Genomic DNA, 19,150 nt, shown 5'->3' with positions numbered 1-19,150 from the left:
CCATGCCTTACGCCGCCCTTGGTCATAGAAATGATGTAATTTGAATATAAATTATTTATAAATACGTATGTCAAGTTATATTTTTATTACTACGTAAAATATATTTAAGAGTTTACGACCACTGTGATGGGTGAGATGTTGTTGAAACAAAAAAGTTATGCATTCCATCACGTACATAAACAGTGTCGTAATTCGCCAAGTGCAAATCAGCAAATTCGTAAAATTTTTGTTTATTTTGAACAATCCGGATAATCGAAAATCCGGATAATGGAGGTCCGGATAATGGAGGTCCGGATAATGGAGGTTCTACTGTATTTCGATTCCGACAACCCCTTTTTATAGAAAAATCTGAAATTTTGCACAATGCCTAATAAAACAATTGTATTTCGAATAAAATTCTCAGAATTACTGTAGGCGTTTAGGAACCGGAGAAATCAATCCCCGAAAATCGACAACTCTAATTCCTACATATATGAGTCAGTCAGTGACTTTTTCACTTGGCGCGGAGTCACTCGTAATTCTCGCTCGATTTTGAAATGTTCGTTACTGTGAATCTTAGTAAAGACAAAATGTAATTTACTGAAAGTTTACTGTACATGTTAGGGTAGCAAAGAATCCAGATCTGTTCAAGATAATTCAAATGATCTGATGTCCGCAGACATCAGATCATTTGAATTATCTTAACATCTTCATCTCTGGTTGAGCGTCTTCATCTCTGGTTGACCCTGATTCGTATCTTCGGAATTGGATTCTTAACAATAGGATTACTTACCTTACTGAGTTTGCTACTATAAAAGTCATGTGCAGAATGAAAATTATGTGTATCAAATGGTTTTCAATGAATCAGTGGCGAATTTTATTATTGCTGTTAAAAAGTATTTAATAGACTGTTTCGAAATAATCGAATATTGTCAGAACAGAACAGAACAAATGTATTGTTCACGAAGAGAACTAAACTTTCTGAAGAAAACAAGAAAGGATCTTACAAGCATTAAGAAAGATATGTAAGAATCTTGATGATATATATGGACGTAATTTAATAAATATAAACAGCTTTAATGAAAATTATACTTTCAATTACAAAAATATATTATAATAATTTTTCTCTCATTTTCTATACCATTTTCTTTTATATATAGTATTTCCCTAATGTATAAATTCTGTAACGTTTTGCATAATGAACAGTATATCTTCGTGATATAAAAAATGCACATATAAAGAATAAAATAATTAACAATGATTTAAAAATAAAAAGAATATTTAGAAACCTAAAGATCAATTATAAAATAAATTTTCTACCTTTAAATGTCATATAGAAAAAATCGCAAAATCTATCACAATTCGCTGGAGAATTTTATGACGGTTTGTAAACCTATATCCTAAAAACTGTACTAAGGTTGATTTTCTTTACAAATTTCCAGTTTTTAATAGATTACTGCTTATCAATCTGGGTAATGCCAACCCCTTTATTAAACAAAATTACTAAGGAAATACTAAAAGTATACTGTATTTCTTTTAAACAAATTTTGTAATCTTCCCTACACTAATAATACCGATGTCGTAAGAATTAGACTGGGACTACCTAATTTCAAAGAAAGATTTAAGTATTTCGACCGAATTTTAATCTATAAATATTTTAGTGACAGAATATACAATTACTCTCTTAGGTTTAAAGTTCCCTCCAGAATAACTAGATCATAATCATGTCTATATACCCCTTTCTATCGATTAGCATTAAGTTATAGATCCTTTTTTATATCGCTCCATTGATTATATGTTGTTCATTGAACATCCATAACATAAACATAGATCAGTGATACCCGAAATTTACGATTGAGCAGACCACAAACATTTTTTATATTCCAAATAAACAAAAAGTAGGTCTAGTTCTATCATTTGTAAAGGTCATCCAAGTATAGGCCCACCAGTGGCCAAGCGGTCTTCGTACCTTAACACTGGGAGTTCGGTCGTGGGTTAACGCCTCGCTCGGACGGGCTGGTCACGTGGAGTTTTCCAGCTTTTCTCCACGTCTGTAACGCCTACGCAGAGGCCAGTTTCACTTAAAAAGACCTACCGGAAGGCATCCCCCTAGACAGATCGCCCAAGTGTTGCGTTACCATAACTTGACAGTTAACTTAACAAACAATCGTTTAAGTATATCAGCAAAAATTGGCCATTTTTTGATTCCCCTTCCCTCATTATCACAAGTAATCAAAAATCAAGGTATTCCAATCTCTAATTATATCATCAGACCAAAGTTTAAACCATTTGCAAATACACTGAAATTATTTTCGGGAAATTTTATGATGACTTGAGAAAAAATAAACGATGGGTGTAATCTTAAGTCATCAAAGACTCACCCTCCTTTACCAATCGTCAGATACAAACGAATTCTCCCTTCCCATAATCTCTATACGTCTTTTTTATGCTGTAAGATTATTATTACCGTAATAAATATTATGGGATATAGATCCTTAAGCGGCTAACTTTGAAACTAATTTTCAGAAAACGGGATTTGAAAATTTGCCATATTACGTAGACTAATCATTTGGAATATGGTCCTCAATTATTGAAAAATTTTTAAATTTTGAGTTAGTCGCTTATGGTTCTACATCCACAATATTAAAAAATGTAATTATGGTTACGATTTTAAATAAACTGTGTTTATGCACGTGAAATTATATAACTTTTTTAAAATTCACTATTATTTTGTTTTACTACTTCATCTAATTATCACCATTCTGCCCAATTCCGTCTCTCAATGGAAATAATTACGGTTGTCATTTAACCGGAATATACCGATACCTCACATGCACTATTTAATCAATCAATCGAAACCTTATCTATGATTTATGGTGTGTTTTCCGGGCCGTTCCGAATAATTTTCGCGTCTAAGGCAAGCCTAAGAACAGCACCAATATACAATAGAATATTTCTATAAATATTATGATGCCATTTTAGTAGCTTTTCAGATTTGGCGCCTGGGGCAGTTGCCTCTCTGCCTGATCTATGGGCACCGTTCTGTATGTTTCTAAGAATAATGTAAAAATAAATAATATCAAATCTATAATAATACTGTTTCTATCAAATATTCCAAAACATAAGCATATTTTTTCATTTATTTTATAATGGCCATAAATGAAATAATTTCTCCTAGAAATTACGCTTTCTGTGCATATACTCTTTCTGCATCCTCTTTCCATCTCGTTGAATAAGGAAATACATTAATTTTTTACGGTGCCATCTAATTTTATTGTGATATTATTTAGCATACATTGTAATAAATCTCAAAGGTTGCATTCTATAATCCTCAAACATATATTATNTTAAGCAAAGTTTTATGTCAAACAAAAGTAATAATTTTTGAATTTACGATTTTAGGGAAATGCGGGTATCTAAAAATGTTAGAAGTTTTTGTATCTGAAAAGAGCATTAAACTATTCAATATTTGATATCGTAGTTTTAAAGAAATTCACTTGATTTTTACAGTAAAACTTAAAAACTTTTCTATAGTTATTTCTTCAGTAATTGCTTATTATACATTAATATTAAATTGAATTATACTTTAAAACTTTGTTCGTGTTTAATATTTAAATTAAATTAGCTAATTTTTACAGAAACATATTTATCACTTCTCACTACATATAAAATAAAAAGGAATTCATTTTACTGCTTGACTGAGCGGAAGAGGTTTTAACTTCTTTGATAAAGATATTCTTTCAATCCATGTAGTAAGAAATTCCACTCGAAAAGTACAAATAAGGATGAAAAGAATTGTAAAAAGATACCGAATTTCTCTCTAAAGTCAAAAAAGCAAAAAATTCGACTTGCGTACTTAGTCAATACACTATCTCCTGTTCATCCTCTCTACCCATAAACATAAAACAAAACGAAATACATTGAATTCTTTACTGAATTCAACATACGTGTACTAACAGAGTTGACCATTTTCTTTCTTTTCTTTTCTTTTCTTTTAAAATATTTTCATAAATTAAGGTAATTTATAAAATTCATTGCTGTGTATACGATAGGATTCTGTAAAGTTATATTTATCTTGCTCGTTTCATAAAATTTTCCAAACAAATCATTAATTGAAATAAATAATTAATAAATATCATTACTTAATGAAATGTTGAATTGATTTTAACATCAAAAATATATTGTTACAAAAACATCACTCATTATACTTACTTGTTATGTTGACGCGTATAGTATAGCAACTTAAAAAATAATTTAATAAGGATATCATTCATAATTTGGGTAGCCATTCCAAAAACGAGATATTGAGTATATATCAATGGATATATAAGCCATACACAGTAGGTAGTAGATTATATATTTTTATTGATTTAGTGTATCGAATCTATTCGCCTATTTTACACGAAATATTTAAAATTAATAAAAATATATACCCCAAAGTGTATCGAATCCGTTCACGACAATGCGTGAAGATTTTGAATTAATAAAAATACATACTACATATAAAAATCTAGAACATTTAAGTTCATTGAAAACACATAGACTATCCAAACGGCATCTTCTGAGTCCTGGTATAAAAAAGGCCAAGCGAAGATGCCGTTTGGATATAGTATTTTTGTATTTACAGTACAATGAACTTGTAGTGTCCTGGATATTTGTATACATAAATACATAACAAGGGACAATCGTGAATCGTGTCAAATTTGATCCTCCGACTTTTTGCAAATCATGTTTTGAGACCTCCTGAACTCAAAAAAAGTCTAAAAAACGACAAAAAGTTTCATTGATGTGTGTGCGTGCGTGCGTGCTTCTTGTGGTAGTACGCCAGGTATATATATTGCATACTAACTAAATAAAGATGCTAAGTGTTGGTTAGACGTGCCAGTATACAATACATAAACAACAACACGGTTTCGATAACAACAAAAGGTATATATATTTTTTATACATGTTTCCTTTTTATCTACCCCTGTACTTTTGGTCTTGGAATGGATAGTCTGTTTCTGTTTCTTTGTGTAAGTACAATTCTGGGGTTGAATCCCCTTTTACTGTCCGATTGTGAAGGACGAGTTTTGTAGTAGCACCGGGAAACAGGTAAAAGGACCAGTCACTCTTGGCTGGAAACAGGTAAAAAAACCTTTTTTTACCTGTTTTGTTACCTGCTCGAGGAGAACCTTTTGAACGAGAGATGAGTCAAGTTGGACGTGAGTTTCCTCTTTTAAGAAGAGAATTCCGTGGTCCATCGAAGGTCGTCGAAGAAAAATGCGTAGCGTTACGGTCTTAGNAACAGGATAATGATATCAGTCATTTTATATTTATCGAAATAACTTAAATAATAAAAAATTTTAAATTTTAGAAAAAAAAAAACGAAAAGCATGGTACTTTATTCGCTGAATCTTGAATCACGTGGAATTAAAAACACTCAGATACACTTAAGCACCCGCTCAAGCTATGAAATCATACCCCGCAATGATTTGCTATCTCGTCACAAACAGCAACATCTTAACTCCAGCTACTTAACTATTGAATCATCAAAGAACAGGTTGCTTGCTAAACAAGCGATCTCGATCAGTAGGAAAAATCTTAGTGGTTCGCTGTATGAACCCGAACTAATTAAAGTATTTATAATTACATTCTAAGAAGTGATTTAGTTTGTTTATGTTCCATAAATAAACTGTAAATAATAAACAAATATAAAATACAAAATGTAGTAAAATTGTAATTTTCATTTATTGTTATATAATCAAATTAATTTTACATTTATGAGCATCCATTATGAGCCATAACGGACACGTGGAAGAGGAAGACAAAGAATCGCTATTGAGGATTAGATAAGTGAAATTGACAAGGAGATTCTACCTTTCTGCTGGGTATTAGAAATTTCGAATGTATTTTCTGGGACTAATATTTCTCTGACTAGAGAACTAGAGGACATTTCTACCTGTTGTCGTCCAGAACTGTTCTCACGATATTGGAGAGGTTGCGGCCGAAGTTTTTATCTCTAAAACGTGAACGTCGAACGTTGAGTGCCGCCATCCTGTAAGCCTAGAAGTTTGACAATAGCGTTTGGAACGTCGAGCATGATTCCATTGACGTCGCAACCTATCTCCCGGTACCGGTTGATTTTGTACTAGCTGCAAATTGGTAGTAATATTTATTTTTAATTTAGTATTAATACATAGCTTAATTAAATTAATAAAATGGATGTGTATATCGTGTTTAAGTATGTTATCCGGGGTTAATTTCAGTCCCATACAAGTTGTTGGGGTGCATTACTGTTCGGTTGAAATCCCCGTTAGCTGATATCCGGTCTTATNGTTATATAATCAAATTAATTTTACATTTATGAGCATCCATTATATAATTATTATTTTATTGGAGAAAGAACTTACAAATGACAAAATAAATTCATACAAAATTTCTGCAAGATTTTTCTATTTACAGATCTCTATTTTAAGTCTTTACTTATATTTTACACTTATATGAATGATCATTTTAATATCATTAACGATATCAAATTACATATATTTCAATTTTCCATGGAATATTTCAATTCATTAAGGCACTAGTACTGGAATACAAAGGGTAAACACTCAAATATTTCTTAGATAACTGGACAATTTCAATTGGTTTCTCATAATTTTGCATTTAAAAAATTACGTCAATTTTTTACCCTTTTTTTACATTAATATGTATTAGTAATGAAATTTATATTTTTCAAATTACAACACAAAGAGCAAAAATATAGATAAATGTTCATAACTGCTCACTTCTTGAAATTTCCAATATGCCAAAAGTATAACTGAAATTTTTTCCTTATGAAAAAAGAATTACATTCTGAAAGTACAAACAACAAGTTTTGTAGAAAAATCACATCAGAATGAAATATCTGGGTTGGAAATTTAATAGTGGCAACAGTGCTATAGAAACCAAACTCAATGCACAGCTAATGCCACCTACATCAGATGTTGATTACTTACCTACCTTACATGAGAGCAAATGGACTTTACCATCCAACTCCATGTGCCTGTGAAGTGACAAGAGTAAGACCTGTTGCTACCACTTGGTCTAATCATGATGTTCTCAAAATTGGAGCAGCAAAGTTGGACAAAGATTGAAAGTGCCAGAGGTCATACTGCATGACTGTTGCCAAGGATTCTTAGAGGCTTGTGGGAAATCTGCATTATCACATAGAACAATTGCAAGATGGGTAAAAGCCTTTATTGCAGGATGCAAAAACAAGAAACAAGCCTCATTTGGGTTGTCTCTATGCAAGTAAACAACAAGTGAATGCCAAACTCCAGGCCAGACTGTAAACATACAGCAGTCTACATTTTCAGAACAATGTACGACCAGCTTTGAGAGTAAAGCAGAAACACTTTCTGCAGAACCCACCCATCATCTTGAATGATAATGCTCAAGTGCATGTTGCACAATGTGTGATCACATTGTTAAGTCACTGGGGCTGGGAAGTTCTCTACAATCCACTGTATTCTCCAGAATTAAGACCATGTGTCTTTGACTTGATCCCTAGATGGAATAGTTCTGAACCATCTGTGCAGTGGATGGTTCAGAACTATTCCAGATATTCTTCAGGCAGTAGACCACTCTATTCAGGCAATCAACCAAACAGGTTCTGCTGATGGCATCTGGCACCTTCCACATTGCTAGTGACTATTCTGTAGGGCAGTGAAAATCTGAAACATGTATGTTTTTTGTACATATTGTAATTTCAGAGTTGCCACTATTAAACTTCCAATCCTTATATCTTCATGATATTCAATCTTACAAACTCCTGAATCATTTCTGGAACATTAATGCCAAATACTCCTGGAAAACATGATTTTTTTTAAATCAAATCCTTTGATTTTCTAGTCTTTTTAAATAATATCTGGCAAAAATATCTTCATTTTTGAAATAGCATTCATTCTCACAGCTTTTAATAGAAAATAATTTGTGTAATTCAATATAAAATTTCAGCATAAATTACAGACAAATCTTTCTTTTTAATTGACTTGGCAAGTTTTCTCTTCCTTTCATTTAATAATTATAAAACTAACCTGAAAAAAAAATTTAGTATATTATATAATTTCATTTATAATTGAGAAAATGTTCTAATTTTTAAAGTTTTCTTAAATTATGAAATTTCTTTAAAATTACATACATGTATCTACATGAAACGAAAAACATTCCTTGCAAATAAAAGGTTTGTCAGGACAGATTGAACAGAATGTGGAAACTTTTTTTGCTGCATATGCAGCATATTTACTTCCATTAACTCTCTTAATATTTGCATAGCAGTGTATACATCGTTTCCTGATTCTTCTGTTACTTGCAGTCACAAGTGTAGTTTTTTCAAATTTGTGTTCAAGTTTTTCAGATTTCACTTGTTTATTTTCATCATATTCATCAATTTTCAACATTGCTTTTATCAAATGTTCTTTGAATTTTTTCATGGTCATTATTAAACCAGGATTATTCTCTTTGTGAATAACATAAGCATTAATCACTGAACTTTCAAAAATGACTTCCAATGCCACTTTATGATACCAATTAAGAAATTCTTGTAAGAGGGGTATAAAACTTGGTATCTGATGTGATATATTTGCTTTAACTATTCCTGCTTTATAATCCATAACAATTTTTGGTTTTACAACATATTCCCCATTTCTATTTCTCTTTTCTATTTTAACAATATCTAAGTTATGGTATGTTGATAACATCAGGAAATCTTTCTTATCTTTCCACTTTGCAATTATCACACCATTTTCATTTATTTTACCATATATTTGCCCTCTTTTAAGCTCATTACAAACCACTTCATAAGGAATTCCTTTTCTGTTTGGTTCAAGAGTCCCAACCAAATGAGTATTTCTTTTTAAGAGACTATCAGCTAAATATACAGATGTAAAAAATTCATCGGTAGCAAGAACCCTACCATTATCTAAATAATCTTCACAAATTTTCAAAACAATTTCTGTTGGATCAAAATTTTGTTTTCCTTCATAGAGCATCAGGTTATAAGTATAACTATCAGCACTACACAATTTAAAAATTTTAATGTGTTTCTTCTGTGGATTGGAATATCTTATTGGCAAATTATATTTACAAATAGTTAGAACAGTCCCTGGTATCCTAATTTCTTTGAACTTTTGAACAAGTATACTTATTATATACCTTACTTTATAACTGTGATCATCTTCTAATTCATGTTCTTTTTTTGACAAGGGCCAAAACCTGAATATGGTCTCAAACCTATTTTTATTCATAATATTTGAAATATTGCTTTTATATAGTATATCACTGCTCCAATAGTAATCTAAACTTGGAAATTCCACCAAATTCATCCATAGAAGGAGACCAATAAATATTTCTATTTCTTCTTTTGATGTGTGTTTCTGAGATGGATCATTTTCTTGACTAGTTTCATCATTCAACAGAATACAATCTGCATTTTTGTTTGTTTCTTCTACAATATATTTCAACACATCATCAGTTAAAAAAAGCCTAAAGCAATCTATTGGTGTTGGATTAGAAGGAAGTTTAGAATTTATACTAGGTTTTTTATTAAGAATAATTTTTCTTCTATTAGTTTTTGTAACATCTGTCCATCCTATATCAGTAGTTATTTCACTTTTAAATTCAGCATCATCATCTGTTTTCCACTGCATAGGTTGGCCAGCATCATCGCAATCACTTAACTGATCAGATGTCTCTGAACTTGAACTATAATGATCTAAGTTGTCACTCCAAGAATCAGTCTCAGAATCTGTCTCCAAAGAACTCCTGGAATTATCTGAGAAAGTTTCAGATTTTATCCGTTTGCTATAAAAACTTTTTACATTTTTCTTCATGACTTCTTTTCTTCTATCATTTCAAATCTATAATTTTGGAAGATTATTATTAAAATTATAGGAATTTTTAAATATAGTTAATGTAAAAAATAAATATATTTCGTGAATCATTAACAGAATTCGTATATCAATGATAAAATAGCAAGCTTGAATAAATTTTGTTTAAATAATTTTTTTCATTTTATAATAAAACTATATAAAAAGTTTTAAGAAATTTAATTCTAAAGGACTACTATAATAAACACTCAGTATTTGTAAATTCTTGATATACAAAACACTGAAAATTGTTATTTATAGTAAAATGTTACTTTACATATAGAAAATACTTGAGATTAAGTTTAAATGTTCTTATTACTTGTTACCTTATAATATATTGTTGACATTCATGGATTTCTGTATTGAATACAAATCAACAATGTATAATTTATCATTGAAATCAACAGAAGTTCAAATAATAAATAAGAAAACTATTGATTTATTTCTTACTTGAATAATTATTAGTTGATTCAAATGTTTTACTAAACTGCAAAACACACTGATATAGTAGCAATTAGTGATTTAATATTCAATACAAAAAGTGACATTATAACTTATATATTATGTGATAATTGTAAAATTATATTGATACAAATCAATAATATTTTTTGATACATGCTTCTTGTCCTTAGTTATATATTATACCTTTGTCCACTTTGGACTTTCTTGTGAACTAGCACTTATTATACTCAGGGAAGAGGATCACACAATTTCAAATTAAAACTAAGTCTTCTCAGTTCTTTGGCTTACATGTCTTCATCTGTATGTAAGAAGTTAAAAAAAAGCCTACATTCTGAGGGAAGTAAGGACAAGCAAGCCAAAGAAAGAGCTCTTCCCTTGGTATAAAATGTCCTAATTCAAAAGAAAGTTCAAAGTGGAAAAAGGCATAATATACAAATGGATAATAATTCCTATAAAAACAAAAATAGCTTAGCATTTATGAACAGTTTTAAGAGTTTGTAATTTTGGTTTGTGTTTATTTCATATGGTACAAAGTATTTGAGAATTAATTATGCAATACTTGTACAATAACACTCTGATTCCACATTATCCAAAGCAAACCTGTAATTCAATGTAGTGAGCACATAAATACTTTAGTACTTTTAATCTTGACAGTAATGAATAAATGGCTGATATGGACTGTAGAACATTGTAGCAAAGAAGAAAGGAACTGTCATAAAACAAACACAACTGAAAAAATTTTTAAACAAAGTTTAAAATAATAGCATGTACTACAAAATGATTTGTTTCTCTTAATTTTAATCATTTAATTTGATGTGAGATATATTAAACTGTAACTACAATATATATTTTTATTCTCAAAACTATTATATTCCAATATATTGTAATAGTTTTGTATTGGTTTTGTGCATGAATTGATAAGACAGTAGAACCCCAATTATCTGAGATAATGTTGACTGATGCTATCTCAGAAAACTGAAAGCTTGGATAAAATGGAAAACATAAGATTTTTTAAAAATGATGGAATATCTGCACAATATTACTGTAATCCAACTCGTATCTATAAACATCCGTAGTGATGTCATCTGGTCAGGACATCGTTCCGGATCGTATTTCGTAACAACTTTGAACCGCATTCTGTTAGGGGATTGTTACCTGAAGAAGAACCGTAACGGTTCGAAAATGTTTGTAACTGTTGTAGAGTGATGATACGCACACCGGTAAAAGGTTTATAGATACGAATTGGATAAGATTTTTTATTGAATCACTTTTAAGCCTCTTTTATACCTTAGTGAATTTAATCATATTTTTTTTTTCATCATTTATTATACTTGTTTTGCAATTGTTTCTATACTATAGTTCAACTTTAATGTTGTACTTAAGATTGTTAGTTCTTTATTAGGTAAAAATTCATAATTGAGTTACTAGTATGCTGTGTAAACTAAAATTTGTTTAATATTAAACTTATATTGAAAACAATTTTTTTGCATATAATCATATATAATGCAAGGCCCAGAATATAGTAATCATATAATATTGCTAGATTTTTATTCAGGCTATGACTAATAAATTTTTTTCACTTTTGCAATAAAAATATCAAGAACATACTTCTATTTGTAATTTCAAGAGATTTTGCATCATAAAGATTTAAATTCTAGAATTATTTGTAATTTCATTATCTTCATAACAATGCACTTAATTTTAGAATTGATAAAATACATGCAAACTCATTCTGTCAAATATTGGACCAAAAGAAATTTTCAAAATAAAATTATGAAAGTTTTTATGAAACAATATAATTCCATTTAAGTATGGTTTAGAAAAATATAATAACTAAATTTATTTGAAAATTGAAGAGAGACTGTTTTATAGTATGTAAATTAAATTTTATCATTAACAATTGATCAATTTAAAATGTAACATGATTATAGTTTCTAGTAACTAAATACTTATGTACACAGTAAGAAATTCAAATTCCTAATAATTGTTAAAGTATTAGTTTCTATTTTTGCAGTGAAAGTAATTTCAATATTTCCATTGCAAAATAGTTTGGTATTTGATTAAACTGATAATAGATAAATTCTAAACATAGTTTTCAATTAAAATAGCAATATTATTCCTAAAAAATAGATTTTATTGTTATTTTATATTTTGAATTTTTTCTTTTGTGTTTCAGATTAGTCAATTCAAAAATATATTCATTTTCTTGTATGATGAAAATATGAAAAACAATTAAAAATAAGTTAAATATGCATTTTTCATTAATTTCCTGTTGAATAATTTAAAAAATTCTACAGAATTTATTAGTTGTTATTTTGTTTTCAATAGTAAATGACAGCAATTGATAATTTATGATATTCATTTGATATTATCTTCAAAATTCTAAACCAGTCACGAGCAAATCATGGCCCTAGACCACACACAGCCACATCATTCTAATTTAGCTCCCCAGGTTTTGCCAACAATTTTATTTTCCTGTTTTCTGCATTTTGCTATTATGCAACACTATTAAAGCTGATATTGGTGAAGAGCATTCAAACTAAACTTGACCAGTGGAAAGATGAGAATAAACCAGTGATGTATCCAGTATTTAGTATATGGATACTATTCAAAGCAGACTCAAGGAATACAAAGGTGTATAACTTCTGTCATTTTTTGGAGAACGTTACTTACTGAATTACCTTACTTGCCTAACTTTTTACACCATTCTTTTGTGATTAGCTTTTTAAAATTGTTAATAAATAGAAAATGGATAATTGATCATCTCGAATTGATGGACCAATTACAAATTATATAAGTTATAGTATGATTTATAATTAGTTGATTCCAAAAGAAGGAATAGAAAATTATAAAATCAGTATATTTCTTATTTTCACTAGAAGTGAACAAAATTAGTTATTTTGAATTCTTATATCTTTAGTTTATGGCCCACACTTTTTGATGTGTTTCTGAGAAATATCAGTTTAAATTTTTTCACTTTTTTTTCTGCTCATATAAGATTACTTTCTGTTATTGAAGTCACACAATATGCATTATTACATTTATTTTAAAGCAGGGGTCACCAAACTTTTTTCACAATGAGCCTGAACTGAGAGAATGACTAGCACGGGCCACACAACCATCTTGTTCAATACCGTTCAATGAATACACAAAAATTAAAGACAACCAACATATTTATTTACCAATACACAAACACGATGGCTGCAGCAAACTCGTAATCAATTTTCTTAGAAGTTTCATTGTAGGTATAGTACTTATACAAAAAGTGCTCCGACATCCAGTCACCAAATTTTTTATTTCACCAATTTTCCTAAAATTTATATTACTGTCAAATTCAAAACTCAGATTGGACCAATTTTGTCATTTTTACTTATACTTATTTTAATTTTTCTACATAGTAAGTTTATCTACAATCTATGATATTTCCATATAAATAATTATATTTTAGCTCATTTGTGGCACAATGTGGCAGCGGGCCATAGTTTGGTAACGCGTTTTAAAGTAACAAATCCGATGGCTTGCTAACTCTCTACTAGATGCTGAAGCACAGTTAGTTAGTTAGTTAAAGTTACTTTATTCCAGGGAATGGTGCTTACTCCTTGAAATAAACTATAACTTATATTACTAGTTTGCATATCATTAGCATATATATTTCAGAATCTATGTACTGGCAGTAATCTGTTAATTTAAAAATCACAATACTTTGAGTATTTTCTGATACATTCCATTTATCTTTTATAATAATTGTTTAAATTTATATTCAAAGTGTTACTTCCTGGTATAAGTTTCAGGAAAGGTAATAAATTTGAAATGGTGTAACATTCATTTAAACTGCAGGAGGCGCAATGAGCGTGTAAAATGTATAAATGTTTCCTATTCATTTTTATTCTGGTTATAGAATTCAGTGTGTTACTTACACTTCATTAACAATTGGATTCAGGACAAATTAGGTTTCATGCAACATATTAATTTGATTGGTAACTATTACGAAATTCTGTTATAAAATTTAAATAATAAAATGCATAAACAAAATTTTGACTCGATATTAATTTTAATAAATAAATATTGATNTGGTGATAACGGAGAAAAGAGACAGATAGGACGTCGATATAAGTCACAGTTATGATTTCACAGATTCGAGACAGCTTGATAGCCCGAACGGCCCCAGGCTTTCGCCCGTGCACGCTAAGTGATTTTCATTACAAGCATTTAGCTTTCCGAAGTCTATGAGAACAATTGTTTGACATTGACGAGCCCGAATTTCGTGCCAATAAGCTGCCTCGACTTATTCGATTATGTTATCAACTGAATTTCATATTTATTTTCAGATTTTCACTTCGCGGTCCTTCTCTGTTCTTTTTCCGTTATTTACACGTGTAGGTCATTTCATTGTTATCCACATTTGATATCATCATTTATCACATATGACACTCTTGTCTGTCCGCTACAACTGCCAAGAATTAACGCGATTGTGTGACATTAACGCGAAGCGTAGCGACAGCGTGCCAATAGTGAGCAGGATCCTTGCCATAATGCGGTTTGCGCGCCAATTTTCGTACGTGCGTTAACCTTAGAAAATAAAAGGGAAGGCACTGCTAAAATATCATATAATATGTCTTTTACGACTCCACATCATCGCATTCACTGTCAGTATCTAGTTTGAGTTTTTGCCATCTTACATTTATTCTATTTGTCAACCTCTAACCCATTTTCTGCTGTAAATATGAACCTAAGTAGTTGAAATTTCTGTTTTAAACTCATCTAATTCCTTCTCTTTTCTCTCACTAACAGCCCAAATCTTAATTCCATAAACTAAATCTTCTATCGACTTTTTAATCCCCTTCTCTGTAAATCAGTTCCTAACTTTTTATGGATCAACTTTAATTACTTTCTATCTCATTAACACAATATCAATTGCGAATAACATATACCATAGCTCATTTCTCACCCCATCCTGCAATGATTCGCCTAATACAGTGTTAATAAAATAAGATATGGGCTTAAACTCGATAAACTATAAAGTCTATCCTAAACCCCTAAAAAATTTTATTTTCAATACTTTCCTTGATATTCGAGTAAATTTTTTACGAAATTTCACGAAATTTATGAGACAAAAGACCTTATAAATAACGTGACATCATCAACGACAACAATTAGATTGCAGCTTTAGCGGCGATTGTTACCGAATAGACAATACAAACGTCAATTGTTGCCGACGCCATTTTCGTATCGCCGGCAGTTTCCAAGAAAAATACCGAAATTTTTTCTAGTTTTAGAAGAAATAACGAAAGAAAAAGCTGAGAAATTGTAGAATAATAAAGGGAAAAGGGAAAGACAGAAACACCGTATTTTAGTAAAGGAAATAAAATTGAAATGAAATCTTTGGAAGTCGACATTAACTAACTGACAAGAAATTACTATGGAAGGAAACCATTTTAAACGAATTCGTATTGCGTGTAAGTCACTATATTTAATACTAGCAAATAAGCCCGGCATTGCTCGGACAAAAATGAAATATTAGATTATAGCCGATCTTACCCGTTTTCACCAAGTGCAAGAATTAGGTCTAATTAGAGAATTTTTAGGTATCTGCTTACCACATCAGTATAACGATAAATAAAATTTTGATTTAAATGTTTGTATTCTATGCATGGAACGTATCTGTTCCATTTTCGTTTTTTGACCTGAAGATGGCCTGTTAATCCGACTGAAAACGTTTGTTTGTTTCAAATATATATTTCTCGGCAACAAATTAAGGTGTTTTGTTTCTATGAGTTTATTTGCTGAGCACTTTTAATATTAAAACAGTACAGTAGAAGGCAAGTTCTTCGGGGTAATCCTTAACTCGCGTAGGACGAAGAAAGAAGACACCAACGAGGGTCGAAGGCGGCCAACTTCCCTGTGAAAATAAAGCCCGCGTAGGGCGAAGAAAGAAGACACAAAGGCGAGTCGAAAACGGTCGGCTTTTCGGTTGTTAGAAATATACGTGGTACGATCCAAAAGTTTGGGGACTACAGTAATGTATGAGAACAAAAGCATGTATTTGAAATTACAGCATATGAAATTGATTCTATCAAACCTTTCCTACGAGTTCAGATTGATTTCGCCCATGTCACGTGATTAAACCGCGAGCGCTGTTGTTTTCTTTCGAAGATAGTTACCTTTGTTTTGCGACGTAATAAAAATGAAGTTTCAAGAACAGTGCTGCAGCATTAAATTTTGTCAGCGTTTAGTCAAAACACCTACGGAGACTTTAAAATTGCTAAGAAAGGTGTACGGTGATTTTACCATGGCGAAATCAAAGCTGTACAAATGGCATCAGGGTTTTAAAGAGGGCCGAGAATCCATCGCAGACGATGAACGCTCTGGCCGACCACGGAACAAAGAAAATGTTGAGTTGGTCTCTCAATATGTTCGCAAAGATGGTCGCCAAACCCTTGAAAAAATTTCTGCGGCTACTCACTTATCAAAGACTAGTTGCCAGCGTATTTTAACTGAAAATCTTAACATGCACCGAGCAAAGGAAAAGTCATGATGGAGGTGTTTTTTGATTCTCAAGGAATTGTTCATTTAGAATTTATTCCTAAAGGCAGAACAGTAAACAAGGAGCATTATCTAGACATTTTATGTCGTTTGAGGGAATTTATTCGTCGTAAATGGCCACAGATCTGGCAAAGTGGAGACTGATACCTTCTGCAATGACAACTCAAATTAATTATTTCTTAATATTAAAGGCGAACAAAAAGTAAATAAATTCACCTTAAGAGGGTGAATTTATTTGCTTTTAATGTGCTTCCACACATTGATGGAAACAAATAAAAATCACCTTAAGAGGGTGAATTTATTTGCTTTTAATGTTCTTCCATACATTGATGGAAACAAATAAAAATCACACAGGGCTAAGTCCGGTGAATAGGCGGGGTGTGCCTCGCCTATCCACCGGATTTAGCCCTGTGTGATTTTTATTTGTTTCCATCAATGAAAAAGCATTTGCAGGGACGCTGTTTTGTGTTATCAGATGAGGTGAGAGCAGCATCGCAGGAGGCCTTACGGGAGGTTTCAAAAAATGGCTTCCAGCAGTGCTTCCAAAAGTTATACGAGCGCTGGCAAAAGTGTATCGTTGCCCAAGGTAATTACTTTAAAGGTGGTTATGCATCGGCAATATAAATTTTTTAAGGTAAGGAATTTTAAGCCAAGTCCCCGAACTTTTGGATCGTACTACGTATTTTAATAATAGTCTACGTAACAAATTGTTACAATATATTGTTGCTTTTACTATTGTAGATCGACATTTTTTTAGCAAAAATTTTTTCCCAAATACTACTACTTTTTATTTATTTATTTATTGAGGTTTCCGGACAGTATTTGTGATCGAGTAATCTTCAGTAATGTAAGTAGATTGTTACATTCGATTTATAAGAAATCAAAATGGAAAAACTCGCGATAGAATGTGAAATTGAAACACATGTGTAATTCTTTTAATGTTGAATTTAATTATCAGATAATATGTAGAATTTGGTATCTATAGTGAAATGCAGTATTTGCTATTGTACAAAAATAAAAAAATACTAACAGAATATTTAAATACTGTGTAATATGACAGTAATTTCAAAATAAANTGTAACAATATAAATTTAACATAGCCTGTATAAAACCATAATTTAAAAAAATTTATATGTTTATTTATTATGCCATTTAACTTTGATACATAATATTAAGTATGTGAACTTATTTTACATATGTAGAGTATAACAATTACAAAATAGTATGCAAGTTAATAAGATTTAGTTGCAGCAAGATTTAGTTTGCACTATTACTTAAATGATATAGTCTTTAACTACATTGAACTTGTAAATATAAAAGAAGGAAAATACAGTGTACTTCTGCTAATCTAAACTAATTATTGTACAGGATTGTTTGGATTAGTGGAGTTGTATATAAAGAAAAGCAAGTCAAAAAAAGAAATACAGACAAATTTGACATGCTTCTAAAAATTAATTCATGATTTCTTTTTGTTATTGGTTGGAACATTTAGCAGAAAAAGGAACAAAATTTGTTCAGATTAACAAAAGTATACTNATTTTCTAAACAAAACATTTGTCTTTAATTAATGTGTAAATTTATTATAGATGTTTATCTACTAAGTATAAGCACCTTAATCAGGATTTCTCTGTTAAAAATAGTACTTTTGCTAATTGTTTAAATACAGTATTAAGTTTTTTTTTTTCAATTCTTGATGAAGCTGAGAAACGCGATGCTAGGTTTGATCTGGATTTGTTAATTTTGCGAATTTTTAAATTAATAATAAAAGTATCAATAATTAAGATTTTCTTAAAAAATGACCAATTTGCTCTATACGAATTGTAGTACAAATTTGGTTCTTTGCTACTGATAATTTTTTGTGTTTTCATTGTTCAAACAGAAATCCTGACTTTCACGTCTGACTGGTACTAGCGTAAACGTTTTAGAGATGAAAACTTCGGCTGCAACCTCTCTTACACGAGTCTCTGTATAACTCATATAGATTAATGCAGGGCCGGCCATCGGGGGGGTGCGGCGGATGCTGTGCACCGGGGCCCCGCGATTGAGGGGGCCCTAACATTGTCAAGAATGCACAAGAAAACTCGAAAATATTCCTATCGTTGTCAGTATGACGAAAAGTACATTTTATCGTAAACATTATTATTGTAATCTCTGAATTTCGACAATCTTCAAACTAATTCTCGGTGATGCGAATGTTTAGTTTTTGTTATTTGATTCGGGAAACTCCCGAGGATCCCCACCTAAATTCGACTTTAAAATAAAAAAATCTCAATACC

At 30.7% G+C, this 19,150-nt stretch overlaps 1 protein-coding gene across 1 annotated transcript; it reads right to left on the bottom strand.

Moving 5' to 3' along the window:
• Nucleotides 1–6,406: 6,406 nt before the first annotated feature.
• On the bottom strand, nt 6,407–9,955 carry LOC111636993 (piggyBac transposable element-derived protein 4-like). Its single transcript, XM_023382397.1, has 2 exons — nt 8,144–9,955; nt 6,407–8,039 (listed from the first exon to the last, which is right to left on the bottom strand). The coding sequence occupies exons 1-2, from the start codon at nt 9,831–9,833 to the stop codon at nt 8,035–8,037; spliced, it is 1,695 nt and encodes a 564-aa protein (XP_023238165.1). The 5' UTR covers nt 9,834–9,955; the 3' UTR covers nt 6,407–8,034.
• Between the last annotated feature and the right edge of the window lie 9,195 nt (nt 9,956–19,150).

The sequence above is a fragment of the Centruroides sculpturatus genome, unplaced genomic scaffold (genome assembly GCF_000671375.1).
Source record: "Centruroides sculpturatus isolate CEXI.00-Female unplaced genomic scaffold, Cexi_2.0 scaffold610, whole genome shotgun sequence".
In the NCBI taxonomy this organism is placed as follows: domain Eukaryota; kingdom Metazoa; phylum Arthropoda; class Arachnida; order Scorpiones; family Buthidae; genus Centruroides; species Centruroides sculpturatus.
This window is presented reverse-complemented; position numbering and strand designations above follow the sequence as displayed.

Coding starts and splice junctions, on each gene's coding strand:
- LOC111636993 (XM_023382397.1), bottom strand. CDS start 9,833: ATGAAGAAAAATGTAAAAAGTTTTTATAGCAAACGGATAAAATCTGAA.